This window comes from Lepisma saccharinum, chromosome 16, assembly GCF_977018435.1.
Source record: "Lepisma saccharinum chromosome 16, izLepSacc3.1, whole genome shotgun sequence".
In the NCBI taxonomy this organism is placed as follows: Eukaryota; Metazoa; Arthropoda; class Insecta; order Zygentoma; family Lepismatidae; genus Lepisma; species Lepisma saccharinum.
Window position 1 is genome coordinate 45964563 of NC_139244.1, and position 20464 is coordinate 45985026.

General features: G+C 37.0%; 2 protein-coding genes across 3 annotated transcripts in view; one reads left to right on the forward strand and one right to left on the reverse strand.

Moving 5' to 3' along the window:
• The window catches only part of Prp5 (pre-mRNA processing factor 5), an 82566-nt gene extending 75525 nt beyond the window's left edge, over positions 1 to 7041 (reverse strand). For both annotated transcript variants that reach the window (XM_083138107.1, XM_083138106.1), the window contains exons 1-2: positions 6867 to 7041; positions 84 to 161 (exon numbers count right to left, since the gene is read on the reverse strand). In XM_083138107.1, the coding sequence (XP_082994233.1) occupies positions 84 to 161; positions 6867 to 6880 (92 nt within the window). In that variant the 5' untranslated portion in view covers positions 6881 to 7041. The remainder of the gene's footprint in view (positions 1 to 83; positions 162 to 6866) is intronic.
• A 369-nt stretch (positions 7042 to 7410) lies between these two features.
• On the forward strand, positions 7411 to 18983 carry LOC146000453 (uncharacterized). Its single transcript, XM_083138108.1, has 3 exons — positions 7411 to 7643; positions 11883 to 12565; positions 14896 to 18983. Exons 2-3 carry the CDS (start codon positions 11964 to 11966, stop codon positions 15851 to 15853), a joined length of 1560 nt encoding a protein of 519 aa, XP_082994234.1. The 5' UTR covers positions 7411 to 7643; positions 11883 to 11963; the 3' UTR covers positions 15854 to 18983.
• Positions 18984 to 20464: the final 1481 nt, after the last annotated feature.

The window sequence follows — 20464 nt, forward strand, 5'->3', positions numbered from 1 at the left end:
AACTTTTCAGTCACTCATCATATAGGCTAGCCACATGAAACAAAGAAAAACACAATTTTCATACAAGATGTATCCAATCATACCTATCCCGACTTCTAGACCTTCGGCTCTTCTTCTTCTCAGGCGAAATAGATCTGGAATGAGATCGCCTTCTATGGTACCTGAAAGTAGTTAAAAAGTATGCTGAAGTATCGTATTTGCCAGCAAATAACATGCACACATTTTTGAGGAGAAAGCTTTATCACTGAATTTAGAATTAATTTACAGTATTTGAAATATAAAGTAATAAGTAGGTCTACCTTCAACAAATAACTTACCTAATCTAACTAGAAAAGAATACACTTTAATATTCTTAGTAACACACTGCAAGGAAGCAAGAAAGAAATCATCTAACTCACAACAGAGAAAAATTCCAGAAATGAAAGTAATCAAAGACTTAGTATCGGCGTATAAGATGCACCCTGACTTTTTAAACATATTTTTAAAGGAAAAAAAGTGCATCTTATACGCCGACAAATACAGTAAGTATATATACACAAAGGACACGTTTAAATTTTATCTTGAAGCTGTGCTATTTAGTTTTCAGAAGACTTCTAAGGCTTGGAAAATCATTTTTACTGAATTGCAGTGGGTGACAAATGTACAGTGAATGACTGAAGACAGATTTAGACAACTTTCAGATTGAAGTGACAAAGTGAGTTACTTCCAAACAAAACCTTCAGAAATAAATGTGGGCTTTTGAACATGATTGGGATGACAAACTGCACATGTTATTTGGGCGTCATTCTGACTGGGCTGTTTTCTCAACAGAATTCTTAAGAAAAATTCACATTTAACAGGTTCAATGTTATAGAATGGGATAGAAATGCTAATTTCAAGAAAATTCTGTATTGAATATTTCTTTTGAATGTTTCAATTGTACAAATTCGTATACAATTGAAACAAGTATTTATCACAACAGTGGCAGGTGGGAGTGAGGCTGGCAACCAGTAGGTGGGCCTGGCCCCTACTGGCTGTTGCACCACAGCTTATTATTATTATTACGGAAGAGAAAGGAGGATATGTTTGAGGAGGTAACTCATTCTGAGGGAGGGAGAAATGAAATTTTCAATTTTCACAAAATTCTTATCTAAAATAGTATTATTGTGCCGCAAGTGAATATGCTAAAGCAATGCAAAACAATGAATATTCAATTTGGGAAGGCGATTGAACCTGACTACCTGCCTACTCATTGAGGTCATATTTTTGGGTAAATTTGGAGTGAATGAGAATGGAACATGGAAAAGAACAAAAATCTAATGTTACACATATATTACTGCAGAGGGGTTAGCACTGTGAGCTATGATACCAACCCAGGCTCAAATTGCAGCCTGGGCATGAGTGGTCTTTGTGAGTGTGCCTTTATCAATTACATCATATCATCACTCATCCTCATCGTTACAATTAGAAAAAGTGGCAGAAAATACATGCTAAATAACAAAACACAAATATAAGTATTACGTTCAATAAAAATGCCTGACATGACTTTTGGCTGAAGGAGTTAACAAACCGGAACGACTTAAGATGACCGGACCCCTCTCCTATTTTCTTCATATTTCGCATACTCACTAATTGAGACCTCCTAATCATGAATCTGAAGTTAAAAGTTGTTGGAAACGTCTAGAAATTGCAAAATAAGGCGTTAGTTTTCGGAATGGAAACAGTAGACTTTTGAGAATTTTTATTGTTTCACCATGACACCACACATCAATGGTTCGTGGGGCTAGCGTCAATGGTTCACAATTATTTTGCAATTTCTTGACATTTCCGACAAATTTTAACTTCATATTCGTCATTAGCAGGCCTCAATTAGTAAGTATGCCAAATATGAAGAAAATCAGAGAGGGGTCCGGTCATCTTAAGTCATACCAACAAACCACATGCTGATGATTAATTTTCATCACAGTTAGCCTGGTGGTAAAAATGCTTGACTGACTTGGTTTCTTTTACTTCGGTTTTCTGGCAGTTTTGGCTAAATCGCGAAGATAATGAGGAGTGATAATATGGTGAAATTGATGAAGGGACACTCACAAAGAAAGTGCATGGTATATTATGATTAGGGAATGGAATTTTAGGTAGGCTAAATAAATGTTTTTTTCAGAGATAAGATAGAGACCCTCGTTTTTGCCAAAATTCTGATCATAGGCTTAAATGTCAACACAGCAAACTTTATTATACATAAAAACACATATTTTCCAGTTTTCCGTATGTAAATACATATTTTGCAAATTTTCATTTTAATTGCATAAAATCGCTCATTGACTTCAGCTACCTCAAAATCCTCGAAGGAAAAATGTTTATTATCCGCACCTCTTTCATATAGAGAGTGTTTGTTTTGTCTTTGAACACGCTCGCTGGCAGACTTCTGGCGCCTCGCCTACAACCCTATTGGGAGGGGGGGAATTACCCCCACTGGATCTAACACACAAGTGCTAATGTCTAAATGTACAGAAATTTTTGGGAAAAACCAAGGTTTTCAAACTTTGTACCAAATTGCACGTGTTTTGCAAGGTGAAGTAGAGGAAGAGGAAGCTTTGGATAACTTAAGCGTTAGTGACATTTCGTGCTTCTTGTGACGTGGAGCGATCTTTCTCACAATATAAGATACTTTTTACAGATGATCGTCACAGATTTACAATGGAGAATTTGGAAAAACAATGGTGATCCACTGCAACTTTTCTAAAAAATATCTCACTAAGAGGTAAGCATTTAGAAACTGATTTCAGGTGTTAAAAATGCATGTAATATTTTGTTTTTGTTACCATTTGGTTTTTATTTTTGTCACATATTTTCTTGTTTTTATCACATATTTTCAACATTTATGACACATACAAAAATAAATATTTCTGAGTTTTTTAGCACATAAAGTTCCGTTCCCTAATTATGATCATGTGCAAGAATAGAGGAAGAAGTATGGGAATACTGTAGTACTCCTGTTCTTGAGTGAGTCAGTCCATAGGAAAATATGTGCCTTCGTTTTCCACATGAATGTAAGCCACTTTTAGCTTCCATTGTCAGTGTCTCTTGTCAATGAATGCAGGGGTAGAAAATGGTCAGTAAAATCAGAAAAAGTCAGTTTTTTCCACCTAAATATGTAATTTGTCAGTATTTTTTTTAAAAAAGATGGCCAATAAAGTGTATTTTTGTGTTTGCATGACTGCACATCTCACTTCCCACTAAGATGGTGATTTTTTTTTAATTCAACTAAAGGCAAGACATTTTTTCTACCAAAGATGAAAGCATTTATTGAGTATTTGCTTTCTTCAACACATGAGCCATTGCTAGTTGAGCTACAGAAGTGATAGAATGGTACAGTGAATGGGCACAGAAGAATTCTATTCACCAGTGGGAAAATGTTTTAGTGTTGAGGAGGCTTTCAAATCGCATTTGACAGGGTTTTGATTTGATTTAGTTTATTTTACTTCGCGTTTTGTGCCTCTGGGCTAATTTGCGAAGATGGGGATGAGTGATGAAATTGATGAATGGACATTCACAAACAACCAAGCCCGACCAGGATTCGAACCCGGGACCCTTGGCGTCGCAGCGCGATGTGCTAACCACTCGGCCACAGGGTCGGGCCCATTTGACAGGGTGTATGCCACAAGTTGAGAAGGTCATCGGAAGGAGGGCCCAGAGGGGTTCTGCTTCAATCATGATGTGGTGAGGGGTGAGTTATGATGACATCAATGGTAAAAAACATCAGAGTGTACCAGAAGACAGCCATGGATATAATGGTCAAGGATCTAACACTCATTTTTATGGTCAGGAGTAGAAACTTTCAGCAGGATTCTGCGCCAGCTCATAAGACACAAACAACCCAACAGTGGCTTGAGACTAATGTGCCTGATTTAATTTCCCCCTTGGATTGGCCATCATTAACCTTCTAGATTACAAATTGCTGTCTGTGGTTTAACACAAGAAGTCACACTCCTGTATTGCATCTGAAGTGCTCTCTTGTGAAGGCAGTTTTCCATCTCAAAAGAGTTTAATTATATTTTTTTATCAGTAAAATACCAAAGACAGACTTTAAGTAAAGACAACATATGTTTGTTTTTTTTCAATATCTGTTTCACACTATTGTTTAAAGAATTGTTTTACTGCCTTATATAATTTTGTACAATTATGAAAACTATCATCGATAAAAATATGTGTGATGGCTAAGCTATCACAATGGTGGAGTCGAGATAGCTCTTTAAAAAATGAAATACCAGTGTTACTTTTAGAATGGCAATTTATTGATATGGTGTAAATAAATAGTCAGTATTTGATCAGTTTCTTTAGTCTTTGTTATTTTGATCAGTTAAATTAGTAATTTTGACCACTTTACATTTATGTGCGCTACTTTATACGGCATTGTTGCACATTTATATAATGCGTAACTAACATTACATGCAAAGTGGTATGTTGTCCCATAATTATATGTAATCACAACATAGTGATTTTTTGTCCAGCTAATGAAAATTGATGGATGTACTTTGATGTGTATATAATTAGCTATGTTTTCAGAGTTGGTAATTGTAATTACAGTTAAGTCAAGCATTTATTCTAAGTTCCCTACTATTGATATTAAAATACTTGCTCGCCACCCCGTCGCAAATTGAAAGAAATCTGTATTTTTGCCATGCTTAGCTTTAGTCCCCCCCCCCCAAATAGTCTGCCTATAAAGACAGAAGTGAGATAGTCAACTGTACCCAGCAGACTGGCTGACCTCTTCCCAGCTATTGGAGCAGGTACTCTTGCCAGTACTCCCGAGCCCATTACACGAGTAGAGTAGCTCAGTTTACCAATACCGTGCATTTACTTGACCAACTTCAACCAACCCTTTGGTTTATTTGCTTTAATATTTTATAAATTTCCATCTTGCCCTGAAGTTGCACAGAAGGGTTATTAACAAGATAAAAATCTTCAACCAGCTTGAACTTGCACACATTGTAATTTACACCAGAAGGGAAAAGCTTTCATATTAATAGCCCAGTAACATTATAGTATAGGAGTGACTGATTTCTTCAAATTTACAGGAGAAAGTACTTAAGGAAATCATTTTCTGTAGCGTTGTGGAAGTTCGTGAATGTATTTTTAATCCATTTTAATGCGAACGCATGTTGTTTTCCGTGAAAATCTTTGTCCGACACGCTGTTTCTGCTGCCACCATTTGCTTTCTGCACGAGAGCACAATGTTTCATGTGTTACAAGACGTAACTGCATAGTCAGTGTTTCAGACTCTCCGTGTTTTCACTAGAACATGACGTGTTGAGTATTTTTTTTTAACTATGCTTGCCTAACCCAACCGGTAAGAGTCTACTTTACGTCCTTTTCATAAGGAATATGTGTCATATATCGTTGGAAAGATTAATATATGGAATTCAACAAACCAAATCCCAAGGGAAGGAAAAATTCCCTGGAGGAGAACATCGAGAAAAACAAATGTTGTCCGGATATGCGTGATTGAATGTACTGAGGACATTTTTCGATGATGAAGCACATATTTAGGGGTGAAATGAGTGCTAATAGAACCTAACCTAACCTCGTAGGCATACCTCGTTCCTGTGAATGGTTAGTGACAGAAAGTGTAAAAAGAAAAACTTACTTACCCTACGGATTCCGGAGCGGTGGCTGTCTGCTAGCACGGTTTTGTAAACAGGCAAGAAGGACGTAAACGGGCAAGTAGGAGTGGGCAAGAAGGACGTAAACTAGACTCTAGCCACCTAACCTTACGGAAAATGTTTTTTGAGGCTTACGTCAATGGTTTGCGAGGTATTAGCATAATTTCAAATCCGGGCACGAAAGTAGGTATTTTCCGGTGAACGAGGTTGAAACACTGCATAAATTGACACAACACTCGCACAACGTGCCCTGAACCAGTATGCTATCGCCCACCATAATGTGTTACAGAATCGAAATAAATAACAGTAAGTACGGTACTAGTTTACTATCCTTCGGACAGATTTCTTCATTTCTACAGAAGAAAATTCAGGTAAGTTTTCCGTATCCTGGAAACGGATTTCTTCAATCTAAAAGTTCGAGGCTCATTTGGGGGCAGGTGACTCCGGCCAATTTCTAACATGCCTTTAACAGGGAGTCTATAGAAAAAGCCGGGGAGCCGGAGTGGAGCAGAGGTGGGCCGCATTAGTGGTTGGGGGCGATAGGTCAATTACCCCAGGGGCGAAGCCCGGAATCGGTGGGAAATTTAGACTCAAAAATTTCGAACAGATTCCGGGATGGATAGCACCAAAAAACCATTCACGGAATGTTCCGCGAAGCAGATAGGCAAGTACGAATGTCAAAAATTGGCGAAACTCAGAAGTTATAGGTGTCCGAAGGATAGTAAACATTTACCGTTAGAAATGCATTATTTCACCTTAGGAAATGTTCCGCATTTCAATATAGTACGTTAGCAATGTAAAAAAGTGCGAAATATATGATTTATAGGTGTCACCCCCATACTATAATAGTACCAATAGCCCTAAAAACGTCTGAATTACGTTTTCAAAAGTTCGAAGATTATTTAACACTAAAACGAACGGAATCCATATCCTGCCAAACATATTGTAAACACAATCAACATATGGTTGTCAGACCAGTCACTTAAGGGTTACACGCGTCTATGAAAGGTTTTTTACGATCAAATCTTTTCAATTTCTATGTGCAAGGCGGAACATAAGATTTACTATTTCCCCAAGTACAGCCTACATAAAATTAACATCATATCCTGTCATACAAAATACGTCTCATTCTAAAGTAAACATAATTTGAGCGATTTTAAATTAAAATTTGGTAACATATTTTGCTAAAATAGAAAAAAAATCATGTAAACATTCAACACTCACCCACTACGAACCATACTTTTAAAATACGATGAAATCTTTATTTTAGGTACGGAAAAAGGTTTGAATAAATTAATAAATAAAAAGAACTACGTCCTTCATCACGTGGAATAAACTACAGCAAATACGTAACAAATTTTACGCAGTGTAAAATTATTATTACTTTCGCTGTTGTCGTTTCCGCACAGACTAGCAGAATAATCTGTGCCTGGTTCACATTGATAGTGTTGCCGAGCCAATGAAGAAAATTTCACTTTCCTGCGGTTGTTACCCGCCCTGCTTAAAAATGTACAATAGCAAGTAATTTTTTTAAAAAATTACAATATTGTAAGCTCACAACAACACTTTTTAAGCCGGTCAATTGGAATTTATGGACTATTCAGAAATAATTTGCCCAAGTAGGATCAGGATAGGATTTTTTCCCTCCCGATGGCCGAGAGATGTGAAAGAAGAAGAAGAATATTTTGTATACGCACAGATTACAAAGGAAGGATAAAGTCTGAAGCTCAATAGATAGAAAAGGAAGGCCAATAGTAGTATGTCTATGGGAAGGCCAATTTATGATGGATATGCCAAATTTCCGTCTTCTGCTTATATTTACATTGCTCAAGTGATTAGAAACTAAGGCACATATATATGGCAATCAGACAATCCTCGCCACACCCTTGTCGGCTAATGAATGAATTTTAAGTCTGGACCTACAGTTTAAAGTGGAATCCAAACCACTATGTGCCCCTACCGACTATCTAACAATGGGTAACGGTGATGAGTAAGAAACAGGTAACTAACTACTCTCATAAGGGGTTTATTTCTACATATTTACTCTCATAAGGGGTTTATTTCTACATATTTGAATATATTCCATGTTCATTTTATCATATGTTATTTAAATATAGTAAATTTTGGTGTCTTCGACCGGCACCTTGCTTTGTATTTTCTTTACAACGGCAGTGAAAAAATGGGGATTTTTTTTTTACATTTACCTAAGTTAAATTTTACGTATTAGGTACAAGAGTGTTTCGAAGAATATACCCTGTAGCATGCAGTTAAGTTACACGATTTTGTCAAATACATCTTTTCTATATGGACGTGAGGGGGATGTGCTTCTGGTTAATATCTTGGTTATAAGTTTATAATAAACTATCATATTTATTTCTACATTTTACCCGTTCGGTACTAGTTAGATATAGCGAAAACACATTTAACTCTTTTATTTTCGAATTAATTTCATTTCTACTTACCTCATATGCATAGCGGAACATTTTTCAACTTGGGGTTGCTTTTTTCAATGAAAAAGCGTTATTTTTAACAAGTATTTATTGGTCGTTACTAATTGGCGGTCAAATCTTGACTCACGTTGTCTATCGTCAGCTGATATGCAGTGTTACCAAACTTATGAACCGATAAATGCCACACAAACTATTCACAAAAGTTTTGGCATGAGTTTACAATACCGGACCACTCTACAATTTCTATGAAATTTCGCCTACTTACTTATTTCGGTGTCCTGATGACATATCTGTAGTTCATATTTCCGGTATTGTAAACTCGTTCCAAAGTTTTTAAGCGAAAATTGATCCACAAACCATTCACGGAAGGTTAGGTTAAATTTCTCGTATCGGACAAACTGATTTCTTCAAATTTACAGGAGAAATTACTTACCGAATGCAGTTTCTTTATACTTGTGGAAGTTCGGGGAAGTGTTTTCTCGCATCGTTCATTGAATTTTGCCGGTAAATCATCTATTTTTCGATATAAATGTGTGACCGATGCACGAAAGCTCTTGCATCCATTTACTTCCAGGTGGATGTAGCCTGTGTGTGATGACGTAATCCTGGTCAGTGTTTCCAAACACGTTTTTTTTTTGTAACTGAATAAGGTACGTTTCTGCAAATGTTTTGTGGGGCTATGTGTCAATGGTAAGTGGGCCAATGCGAGAATGGTGTGTGGGGCTACGCATATTTTTTTTCGAAACCAATTTTTAACTATTGTAACCTATACGTGACCCTACCTAACCTAACCTTACCGGAAATGGTTCGTGGGGCTATGTATGAATGATTCATGGGTCTATGCGTCAATGGTTTGTGGGGCTACGTAGGTATTTTTGGGTGTAGTGGGGTGGAAACACTGCATGCCGAGTACGGTAGTGAAACTGTGACCGCCATTTTGCGTGTTACCGAAGGCAGAGAGAAACGAAGAAAACTTACTCGATATGTCGCAAATAGAGTGTATTTCCATGAAATATGCGAAGTGCCACCTTCAGCAATGTTTCTCAATGCAGAATACATAAGTACGTATATTCAAATTATATGAACTAGCAAATTTCAGCTGTTTGTCCGATATGAGAAATTTACCGGTTATGCTAACATAGAAAATTGAATTGGAAAAAAAAGAACCGCTCACACGTCATCTTGTAAAACTACCGCGTGGTTGCTACACTAACACTTATTAACCAAAAAATGATGGTTTTTAGGCTAAAATTGATCCACAAACCATTCACCGGAGGTAATGTTTAGTTAGGTTAGGCAAACAGAAAATTTAATTGAAAAAAAAAAAAAAAACCCTGCTCACACGCCATCTTGTAAAACTACCGCGTGGTTGCTAAACTGACAGGGGGTTACATAATCGAACGCACGGAACATTTGATTCACGTAGTCGATGGTAATGGTGCCACGAGCGGTCGTGCAATGGAGATACATGAATCTCGAAAATTACATTATTTACCGGCCGAGTAAGTTGCACGAATGGAAAAAACACTATTCCCAGCTTCCAAAGGTCCACAGGAACTCAATTCCATAAGTACTTTCCCGTCTTTTCTCCTGTAAATTTGAAGAAATGTGTTTTCGCTATATCTAATAGTTACCATGCTTCCTCTGCCGACATTATGTGTAATACTGCGTTTTGTTGGTAGAACTATTTTTCTATTGTGAATTTCTGTGGAAAGCAAGCATTCTAAAGACCCTTGACCAATCGTACCCCTTTGAGAATTTAGTCATTTTTTAAATCGATAGGTTTCGCTGTTTTGTGTAACAAACATTATTTCTGACTGCAGAAACTACAAATAACCCGAGATATTTGATCCCAAAGTGTGGTCCGTGTAAGTGAGCAGGCTAGGCAGGTCCTTGTGATAACACCTACTCCTTCCTATTTACATACACACACACAGTTTAAACTTGAAAACAGCTCGAGCAGCCAAAATATATCAGAAAAATTACTTTCACAATCTGCTTTTTCAAAATTATTTTTATATATAATTACCCTTACTTAAAAATAACTTTAAACAATAATCGGTAACACTTTGTTACATTGGAGACACATTTCTTCATTTTTACAGAAGAAACTACGGAACGACTTGAGATGACCGGACCCTTCTCCGATTTTCTTCATATTTGGCATACTCACTAATTGAGGCCTCCTAATCACGAATCTGAAGTTAAAAGTTGTCGGAAACGTGTAGATATTGCAAAATAAGCTAAAAGAAATAGTTATTTTTTGGAATGGAATCTCGTTTTTCGCAAAAATTTTTGTTTCACAAGGAAATGTGTATATATGTTCCTGATACTACCACGACACCAAATTTTAACTAACCTAACCACACGTCAATGGTTCGTGGGACTAGCGTCAGTGGTTCACAATTATTTTGCAATTTCTAGATCCTGATACTTCCACAACACCAAATTTTAAATATGCTTGCCTAACCTAACCTTATTGGAAATGATTCATGGGGCTATCCGTCAGTTACCTGTGCATAATGTACAATTTGCACACGTGATGAACACGATAGTAGGTATTTTTCGGTGAGGAAGGTTGGAAACACTGCATACCTACAATGGTAGTCAACCTCTGCCCCCCATATTGTGTGTTATGGAAGCGAAAAAAGGAATGACAAAAACTACTCTCTATGTGAAAAATTGTGTTTGTTTTCGTGTAAAAAGCATAATGGCACCTTGAACTATGTTCCGCAATACACAATTGGTAAGTATGAACCATGCAAAACACAAAATATCCAATTTTAATGTGTCTCATAGGCATAGCTACGGGGTGTGCCGAGTGTGCCTAGGCACACCCTAATGGGCTGCTTTATCAAAGAGAATTAAAGACAGATATTTCAATAAGAGAGAAAATAAGCGATAGTTTGTAAGAAGTTGAAAATGTCATTACTTGGTACAAACGTGTGCATTATCGCTGATGAAACGAGTGTATATAGTTTTTCGATTTTTTGTTGTCATTGGAGAAAGAAGATATTTACTGCATTCTACTCTGTACTGCAGCACTTTTCTTCTATACCTGTCACAAGCTGCACGTGTGAGAGAGCTTTCTCCAAGCTTACCCAAGTTAAAACTAAATTAAGAGCAACTCAGAAGCAGGATAGATTGGAAGCCCTGCTCTTGGTATTTGTGGAACAGGAAAAAGCTTAGTCTATTGATGTAAATGAAGTTATTGATGAGTTTAAGAACTTTGTACCCTTTGACAGACGTCTCTTGTTATAGATGACGTGTATTTTGATGTATTTGTTTGTAACATTTATGAACATTTTGTGTGTGTGTAATTTCTATGCAATTTGATTTTTTTCTACTACATATATTCAGAACTTTCCAACACTGTCATTTAGTGAATTTACATTCCTTTACAAACATCAGTGCAGTTAAAGAGCCAAGTGATTGTGTTGCAAAATATGCTGTTAAAAATGTGCAAGACCTCATTTTTTTTTGTGCACACCCAAATATAAAGTTCTAGCTACGCCTATGATGTGTCTCCGATATAACGAACTGTTACCCAATAATCCATGCTAGGCCTATTTTAAAACGTTTTCATCATTTCCCAAATACTTTGGAAAAATCATTCAGCATACACTTGTTGGACTTATATAATTTAACCTTGAGGTTATAGTCTTCCAAGTTTTATGTCATAAGAAATTGATATTGTTGCATACATTGAATGATTTCATATTTTAAACATATTTGTTTGAGAGTATTTGTATAATTTATATGATACACATTTTGTACCATTTTCTTTTAGGTGCAATAAATACCCAGCAGGAAGAAATAGAATGCATATTTAGTCATCTTTGTGGAGTGTTGTGTAAACATTTATACCAAGATGAGCTATGGAGAGCAATACCCAAATATTCCAGAACAGGCTCTTGATCTGAGCACCACATCCTCACAGCCAGTAAAATACACGGCCAACATGGAACAAAATGCAAATGTTATAGACTTACATCCGTACCACCAGTCACAGAACAATGATATAGAGGATAAATCTGTCAATGAAAGTGAATTTATTTCAGTGTCCGTTAAATGCGAACCATTGAGTGATGACGATGATGATGATGATGATGATGTGAAACACAACCCTGTTGCTTCTGACGAGAAAATGCTAAACACATCAGAGACAGATGTTATGGCCACCATCAAAGAAGAACCAAGTATACCAGAGGTAAAAGTTGAACCGTTGGAGTTTTGCCAAGTTTCTATGCAAGACAATTTAACTTACAAGATGTCTGATTCCGAAGATGACGGTAAAGAGACAGCAAAAGCTAATTTCACATCTGAGCATGGTAAAGAGTTGATCACCGTCACAAATGAGACTGTTGAAGAGTCTTGGATGCCAAAGGTTGAGGAAATGGTGGACGGAGATGGGGAACAGGAAAAGCCATTAGAGGCCAATGACATTCCATTTGCACACAATGAAAATGAGAAGTTAGTACTAATTTCATTTAGTTTTTATGTGCTTGATTCATTGAATGTAAAAAGTAAGTTCTTTATAAATTAATTTTATTCCATCGCAGGTATAAAGCTTGCAGGTCAATGATAAAACCAATCACCTGTAATTTTGAAACTTTTATTTATTTATTTTGGTATGAATGCACAATATAGAGAATGTCGCCAATTCCTTTCCTACTTCTTATACTCACTAAATATGCACTAAATTGATGATATGAACAAGTGGCATTGCGCTGTCTACAGCGTTGCCACACTGTTCCTTCATTACTTGCAGAGCATTAGTTGAGAAGAGCATGTGAATGCGGACTTTGATTAGAGGTAGGTTTGGCAACGGTGTTGGAGCGTTCTAGAAAAATGGCTTCTTGCAGAGTGAGCGCAATATGTGCTCATTGGGAAAAGATTTAACTGATATCCCCACGAAACTTTTTCCAGTAAGGTTAGGGTAAGAAAGGATCTTGAATTTCGTTAATATTTGGTAGCTAACTAATTTTGGCCTTCTGATCAGTACAATATGAACGGATAGCCCCACGAACCATTTCCGGTAAGGTTAGGTTAGGCAAGCTTAGTTAAAATTTTGTTCGTAAAACAATGCGATTCAGCTTTTTTCGCAATTTCCAGACGTGATCCCTGAATTGTAACAACAGATTCGTGATTAGAAGGCCAAATTTAGTTAGTATACCAAATATTAATGAAATTGGGGACATTCTCTGTATTCTGCAGTCGCTCCTTTATTTTAAGTAATGTATTAAACTTGATTAACTTGACTCAAATTACTTTCAACCTCTTCATGCTTGCTGATAAGTTTAAGAGGTCTTTTAGTAAAAGAGGTTCAGCAAATCAAAATGGTTAGCACTCTCAAAAAGGAAGTTTAATCCTTTCTGTTACATGAAAAATTGAATAGAGTATCTCACCTGATGGAAGGTGCCGGTGTTGATAACAACAAAATAGCAATAGTAAATAGCAAAATGTTAAAACTTAACATTGCTGTCTCCATTTTGCATGGCGTATTCTTCCATGTTATATGTTTTCTACAGGTAAAGCAACTTTTTCATATTTATGGAAATTACCGGAAAATTTGAAGTTGCCAGACTTCTGCTTTTGTTTGACTTGCATGCCTGTTTTGGTATTTCATTTCTCTTATATCTAATTAATATATAATAAATATATACAATAAATAAGAATGGTTGCAGTAAATCAAAAAAAGGAATGGCAAAAAAAATAAAAAAATAAATGTACAACATTAAAATAATTAGGTGTCGCAAAAAATATTTAATTGCCTATTTATTTTAGTGACCCCCTGCCAGCATTCACAATTGTGAAGTTGTGAAGGGTAGTGATAATTTGCAGAAACGGATAGCTGACTAACATATTGCTGTGCATTTTACTTTGTGGTGTGATGTTTTCCAGATGGGCCACCAGCCGGCCTTTGGTGCAGAGTGGTTAGCACAGCACCTTACAACACCAGGGGTCCTGGGTTTGAATCTCGGCCTGGGCTAGGTCATTCTTTGCAAGTGAAAGGTCGGCCCCCATAGTGGAGTGAGTAGCACATCATGCTATGATGCCTGGGGTCCCAGATTTGAATCCAAGCCTGGGCATGCATGTTTGCAAGTGGCCATTCATCAATTTCATCATATCATCACTCATCCCATCTTCGCAAATTAGCTAAAGGTGGCACAAAAAGCAAAGTAAAATAAACCAAATCAACCAAATTTTTGTGAATGAAGGAAAAGCATAACTTTTCTCCAGAGATTTCGGCCAATGTATGGGACTGGTGGCCACCTGCCATCGTGAGGAAATTGGGGAGCTACGAATGAGTGGCATAACCCAGTCATGGAAACCTACAATGACTGGGGTTTTTCATTATACTGACCACGTGTCACCCTGTAACTGGTTCAATGATCTCCCACTGCTGATGCATGTGGGAATGAGGCCTGCAGTCGTTAGGTAGACCCTGGCCCATAAGGGCTGTTGTTCCACAGGAAGGTTAACCAGGACATTCTATGTGGAAAACATGTTATATATTTATTATATGTGGCAGTCGGGATATTTAGCAATCCTAAGAGGCACTGTTCCTGAGAATTTGTAGTTTTCAAATTAATTACCAATTGCAAATTATACAAAATGATATATACAATTTACAATTAGTGTCTCCATTGTTTTTTATTTGTCTTTCTTACAAGCACCACCAAGTGGCCTAGAATGTCATGCAAAAAGTATTCACATTGGTTGGAAGTTTGTTTATTGTTTATGCTATTGGAAAAAAATATGTGCAATACTGGTATACAAACTTCTTTTTATCGTTCCAGGTTGGAAACAAGAAGAATATTAAATGACCTGAAGCTGCATTCTGGACCTTCAAATTCCAGTGAATACGGCAGCATTATACAGGCAGCCATTAATTCTCCACAAAAGGTATTCCCTTGCTCTTTCTGCGAGAAAGCATTTGGCAGTAAAACAGAAGTTATACGGCATATCAGAGTCCATACCGGCGAACGACCATACTCTTGTGGGGATTGTGGGAAGTCTTTCTCCCAGAAGGGAACTCTGGAAGAGCACACGCGGAGTCACTCAACTGAGAAGACTTTCTGCTGTGACGAGTGTGGAAAATGTTATTCCCACAGGACAACCCTCGCGTTCCACAAGAGAATCCATGCCGATCGGAATCCAATCACTTGCCAGCAGTGCGACAGATCTTTCTTCCGAAAACGAGATTTTATTCGGCACACGAAATTACATGCAGATGCAGGACCGTTCACATGTGATCAGTGCAGCAAGTCATTTTCCAAGGAGAGTTTTTTAAAACTCCATAAGAAGGTGCATGAAATTTTTTTTACTTGCAACGTGTGCGGAGAGCGCATGACGAATCAGAGAACTTTGGCTGCACATCGTAGAACGCATAGTACAAATGTGTTAAATATTCTATGCCCTCTGTGCGGAAAGTTGTTCCACAGAAAGACTCACTTGGATCGGCATATGAAGAGACACAGTGAGAAACCATTTTCCTGTGAAAATTGTGGACGGTTATTTGCTCAGAGAAATGAACTTGAACGCCATAGTAAGGTTCACTCAGGCGATGGTCCTTTCCCATGTCATGAGTGTGGAAAGACTTTTGCAGTGAAAAAGTATCTGTTGAGGCACAGCAGTGTCCATGTAGAGAAAATACCATTGGTATGTCCATATTGTGGCATGTCTTTTGGTGACAAAAGCAGTTTTATACATCATGAAAAGATGCATCTACCAAATGGGCTTGTTTTGGTTGGCTGAGAGGAAGTGCGGCATGATCATGAAGAATGGTAGGATTTGTCAGACATGTATTTTTTATACAGCAATGACATCTCTCAGTTAAAAGTGTAACTGTCCCATGTGTGATTGCGCATCACTCAAAATTGTTCTTGGTGTGCAACTCCGGTCACCATGTACCTATCCAAGCAATAATTGTATTCCTGTTAGGCCCAATGGGCTCCAGAGGTTGTGTGATGCTCCCTGGGATGGAGCATTGAAGGGTACATAACTGTGTCTTTTATATGTCCCCAAAGAAGTAGTCGCATGGTGTTAGGTCTGGGAGCTATTTTCGTCACTGGAGGAAGTAGTTGTCCACATCTGCACCACTTTCAGTCCAGTGCTGCAGAACATTATTGAGGCATCGCACACATCCTGATTAAAATATGATTCTATCCCTTTGAAAAATGTAGTCATCATATTGCTCAGTTGTGGGTCCTGGTGATTGAAACCAGTCACTGTTGCTTAACTTGCACTGCAGCATCAAGTTGTTGGTTGAAATTTGGGATTTGAGTTTGTACTCGCCGCATATGACTAAGTCCAAGTCCGGATGTTGTATATTTCTGTTCACATAAAGTGGCATACTTGTTTGACTTCCAAGTCCAGCTATCGGATGAAGAATATTGTCTTCAAATGAATGTAATTAGTAGACCTTGGATTTTTAGGTTCTAAAAAGTGTGCTTTTGGGTTACTAAAATAGGCTCTTAAAATCCTAAAATAGGTTTGAAAAACTTAAAATAGGTCCTAAAAATCTGAAGTTAGGCTCGAAAAATCCTGAAGTAGGTTAAAAAAAAAACTTGAAATAGTTCAAAATTCCTGAAAAATGCTTATTAGGTATGGTCACCAGCAATGAAAATGGGACACCTATATCCTGAAATACATAGTATCTCGCAGAACTTACCATTGGAAATTTGCTATTATTAAATTAAAATCCACGCTTCGCCGTATAGTTAGGCAACAATCTTTTTTCAGGTTATCTATAATCAAACTTCACAATTTTTTCTGTGAGGTTCATCTTATATGCTGAAAATAATCTTTCAATAAAAACATAGTGTTGCAAACTTCAATGCTGAAATGTTAGTTTGCAAGGCGTGAATGCCACAAAGCAACGAAGTGATGCAAAAGTGAGCAAGACCACACAGATCAGAGCATGGATTGTACAGGTAACAGTGGCACCAGATATTTTGTTTTGTTTATAGTTTTGATAAATCGCCATGAACTTGGAGGAAGGGAAATCGACAGAGAGTACGTTTCAAACACGTTCGTCATTGAATTTTGTCATGACCAAACAAAGCAATGCCTCTGTGTGACATAAAAATCCTGTAAAACTTTTAAAAATACTTAACCTAAAAAAAAAGCTTGATTTAGGTGCATAAACCTAAAACAGTTTTTTTAGGCACTATAAAACTTCATCAATTGTTGCATATTTTAACGGAAAGCTGACATAACTTATTATTTCTTACATACCTGTAAAGGAAAAAATAGGGTAAAAACCTATATCCGAGGTCTAGTAATTAGCAAGAAGATACTTTGTAAGTTTTGGCCTGGACAGGTAAAGCATCGTAAGATGATGTTACTTGAACAGCTTGTATCCAGGTCTGATGAATATCGACTTCATAAGGCAAAATCCTAGGTTCGATTCCCTGCATGGTCAAAGTATATTTTTCATGCCAACCAGTCTCACCAATTGTAGCCTTACATTTTGTTATTGTTTGTGGGACAAGGAGAAAATAATTATTGAAATGATTACACATTCTGAGATTGTGACAGTTGCTCGAAAGAATTGAGTATGGAGCATATTTTTATTTGTGTTGATACCAAGACACTGATTACAACAACAAAGACTGTCACATGCAGAATAATTTCCTTACTTTTACATGTTTGATTACAAAGTACAATTTAAATGTTAAGGGTAATCATTAACATGTTGGTAATAGCCTGGATGATGGGGGGAGGGGGTTCCTTCTCTTATATGTCTATGGGCTGCAACCAAAACAGTATTACTCTTTTTGTCATTTTTTTTTCCCTGTCCACACATTCCATGTTAACTTTGCGATTATGTTTGCCAAAATGAGTGGGGAAGCAGGTAATGCATTCCTCAACCCTTCTCCCAGGCAGATCCTATTTCTGAAGCAAGGAAAAGGGTCTTTGCATCCAGCAATGAAATTAAAATTAAGGCCAAGCCGATGAATCTGTATCAGAAAGTACCAGTTGGATTTTATTTTCCAATACCGGATGATACTTTCCCGGCATTTTGATCATCCACAGAGGCCGTAAAAGTGCCACTTGACACTCAGTGTGTTCAATTATCCTGGAAGTTATGCAAAAGTCGGTTTCCACTGATTTTGTGCCATATTAAGGGAAAATGCTGTATTTTGTGATTACTTCACAGCAGTAGCATGGCGTGGAAGTATTACCGGTTAACACCACCATCTTGCAAATTTGTTTATTATCGTTATTATTTTAATAGGGGTTTCCAGCATAGTTGAACATAATAATTTATAGAGGCAAAATAATTGCCTCCAAACCTGACTTTACCTCAAATGTAGCCGGCCCCTTTGGCAGAGTGGTTAGCACATCATGTCATCACTTGTCCCCATCTTCACAAATTAGTCAAAAGTGGCACAAAAGCAAAGTAAAATAAAGCAAATCAATCAATCACCTCAAATGTGTGCCTCAATGGCATAGTGGTAACGTCGTCACCTTGTAATCAAGAGATCCCAGGTTCAATACCCAGCGGAAGCACACTGTACTTCAGATCCCACTTTAAACTGTAGGATGGGTCCTGCCAGTTTATTTGAATTGAAGTGTACTTTCATCATTAAAAATGATATATTCCAGGGATCATATTATTTTATCATCTAACAATTCTTCAAAATATACCTGATTGCACAGCCAACTACTCAAGTGTAAACAAATACTCTTATGTCCTGGGTGAGCTAGGTTTTCTTACCTTGTCCGATGCTTTCAGCATGTACTGCAATATATATATATATATATATATATATATATATATATATACTGTTTTATGGTTAACCTCTTAAGCCACTGTCTGTGGCTTGTTCAGTCTCCCTTTATCCTGGGTTGTCATTTTCACAGTGCCACAAAGTAGATATATTCATTGTAGATTTTCAGAAAAAAATTGCAATTGAATGAATTTGTGCATATTGTCACCAGAAAATAATGGAATTACACATCTGTACAACTACATCATTCTTTATGGACAAGATGCATACAAAGTCAAACTTTCCTTCAATAGGATACCTGGTTTAATACTTGAAAATGAACAAAAAAAAGTTGTTTTTTTAATAAAAATGTGTTAGATTAGAACATCTGTCAACGTAAGCAAATACAGAGGACCAACAAAGAAAAGAAGAAGAAAAAGTAGATGCAGCTCTTCATATGGTTGAAGAACATATGTAGTTCTTTAATTTTACCACTTTTAAATGCAAAATAACCAAATGACCACACCATATTCACATATGACACTTGAGGATTTCACCAATCTGATGCAGGCTTGTATAGTCTTGTCATGCTGCTACAGTGTGAAATGTTGCTGTTGATTGGCTCGTTCTAAAGTGACACGTTGCCGGCTGAATGCTGTTTTGTCGTATGTCCATCTGCACTAATAGTTCAGGAGAGCTGATTGAAGTTCGATTTGTGAATTTTTAAATACATTACACAATTTGCGCAAACATTTAATTAATATAAATAATTCACACGATATGTATGTTGCTTTGGAAAGTGACTCGTACCTAGCATGGCGAAAAGTGGAGATACGACAAAACTGTATTCAATCGGCAATGACATGCGTCCCTAAAACTGCATTTTTGATTTGTTGTGAAAGGAGTTTCTGAAATAATGTACTACTCAGTTAATTTTGTTCCTGAAGATTACATTATACTCATATCTGAAATACACAGATGATTTATTTATCACTTAGGGCTTTTTATTACAAAAAAATCCTCAATTATACACAGTGTCCACAAATTATTGGATAATATTGAACAGACTTAATATTACCACCATGTGAAAGAAGGATGTTTGAAGTTTTGTCCTGGAATTAAATACATTCTAGGTGTGCCCCACGTGTGACATGGCAGATGTCCAGGCAGTACTTCCATTCTTGCCAAACCCTCTTGAGCATGTCTTGTGTGACGTTCCCGATGGCAGTGTTGATGTACCTTTGCAATTCTGACTGTGTGCGAGGAAGTTAACATGGTCTTGGAGCACAGGAAGAAATAGCTCATTGTGGGATCTGGTGACCGAATAAACTGCCATTGGAGACGTCACATGCAACATGCTTGAAAAGATTTGGTGCGAATGGGGAATACTGCCTGGACATCTGCCTTGCTGCACGTTAGGAGTGCATCAAATGCATTTAAGGTCTGTGTAAAACTTCAAATATTCCTCTTTCAAATGATGTTAATATCGTGTATTTCTATTCATTGTTGGAAATATAGTCTTACAAAATCTACCAATAATTTGTAGACACTGTGCATAACGTTATAAATTGGTAAATTAAAATTGTGTATGCTTCAAATATGAAGTGAGGAGTATGAAAGAGTACTTTCAATAGTACATATAGCAAAAACA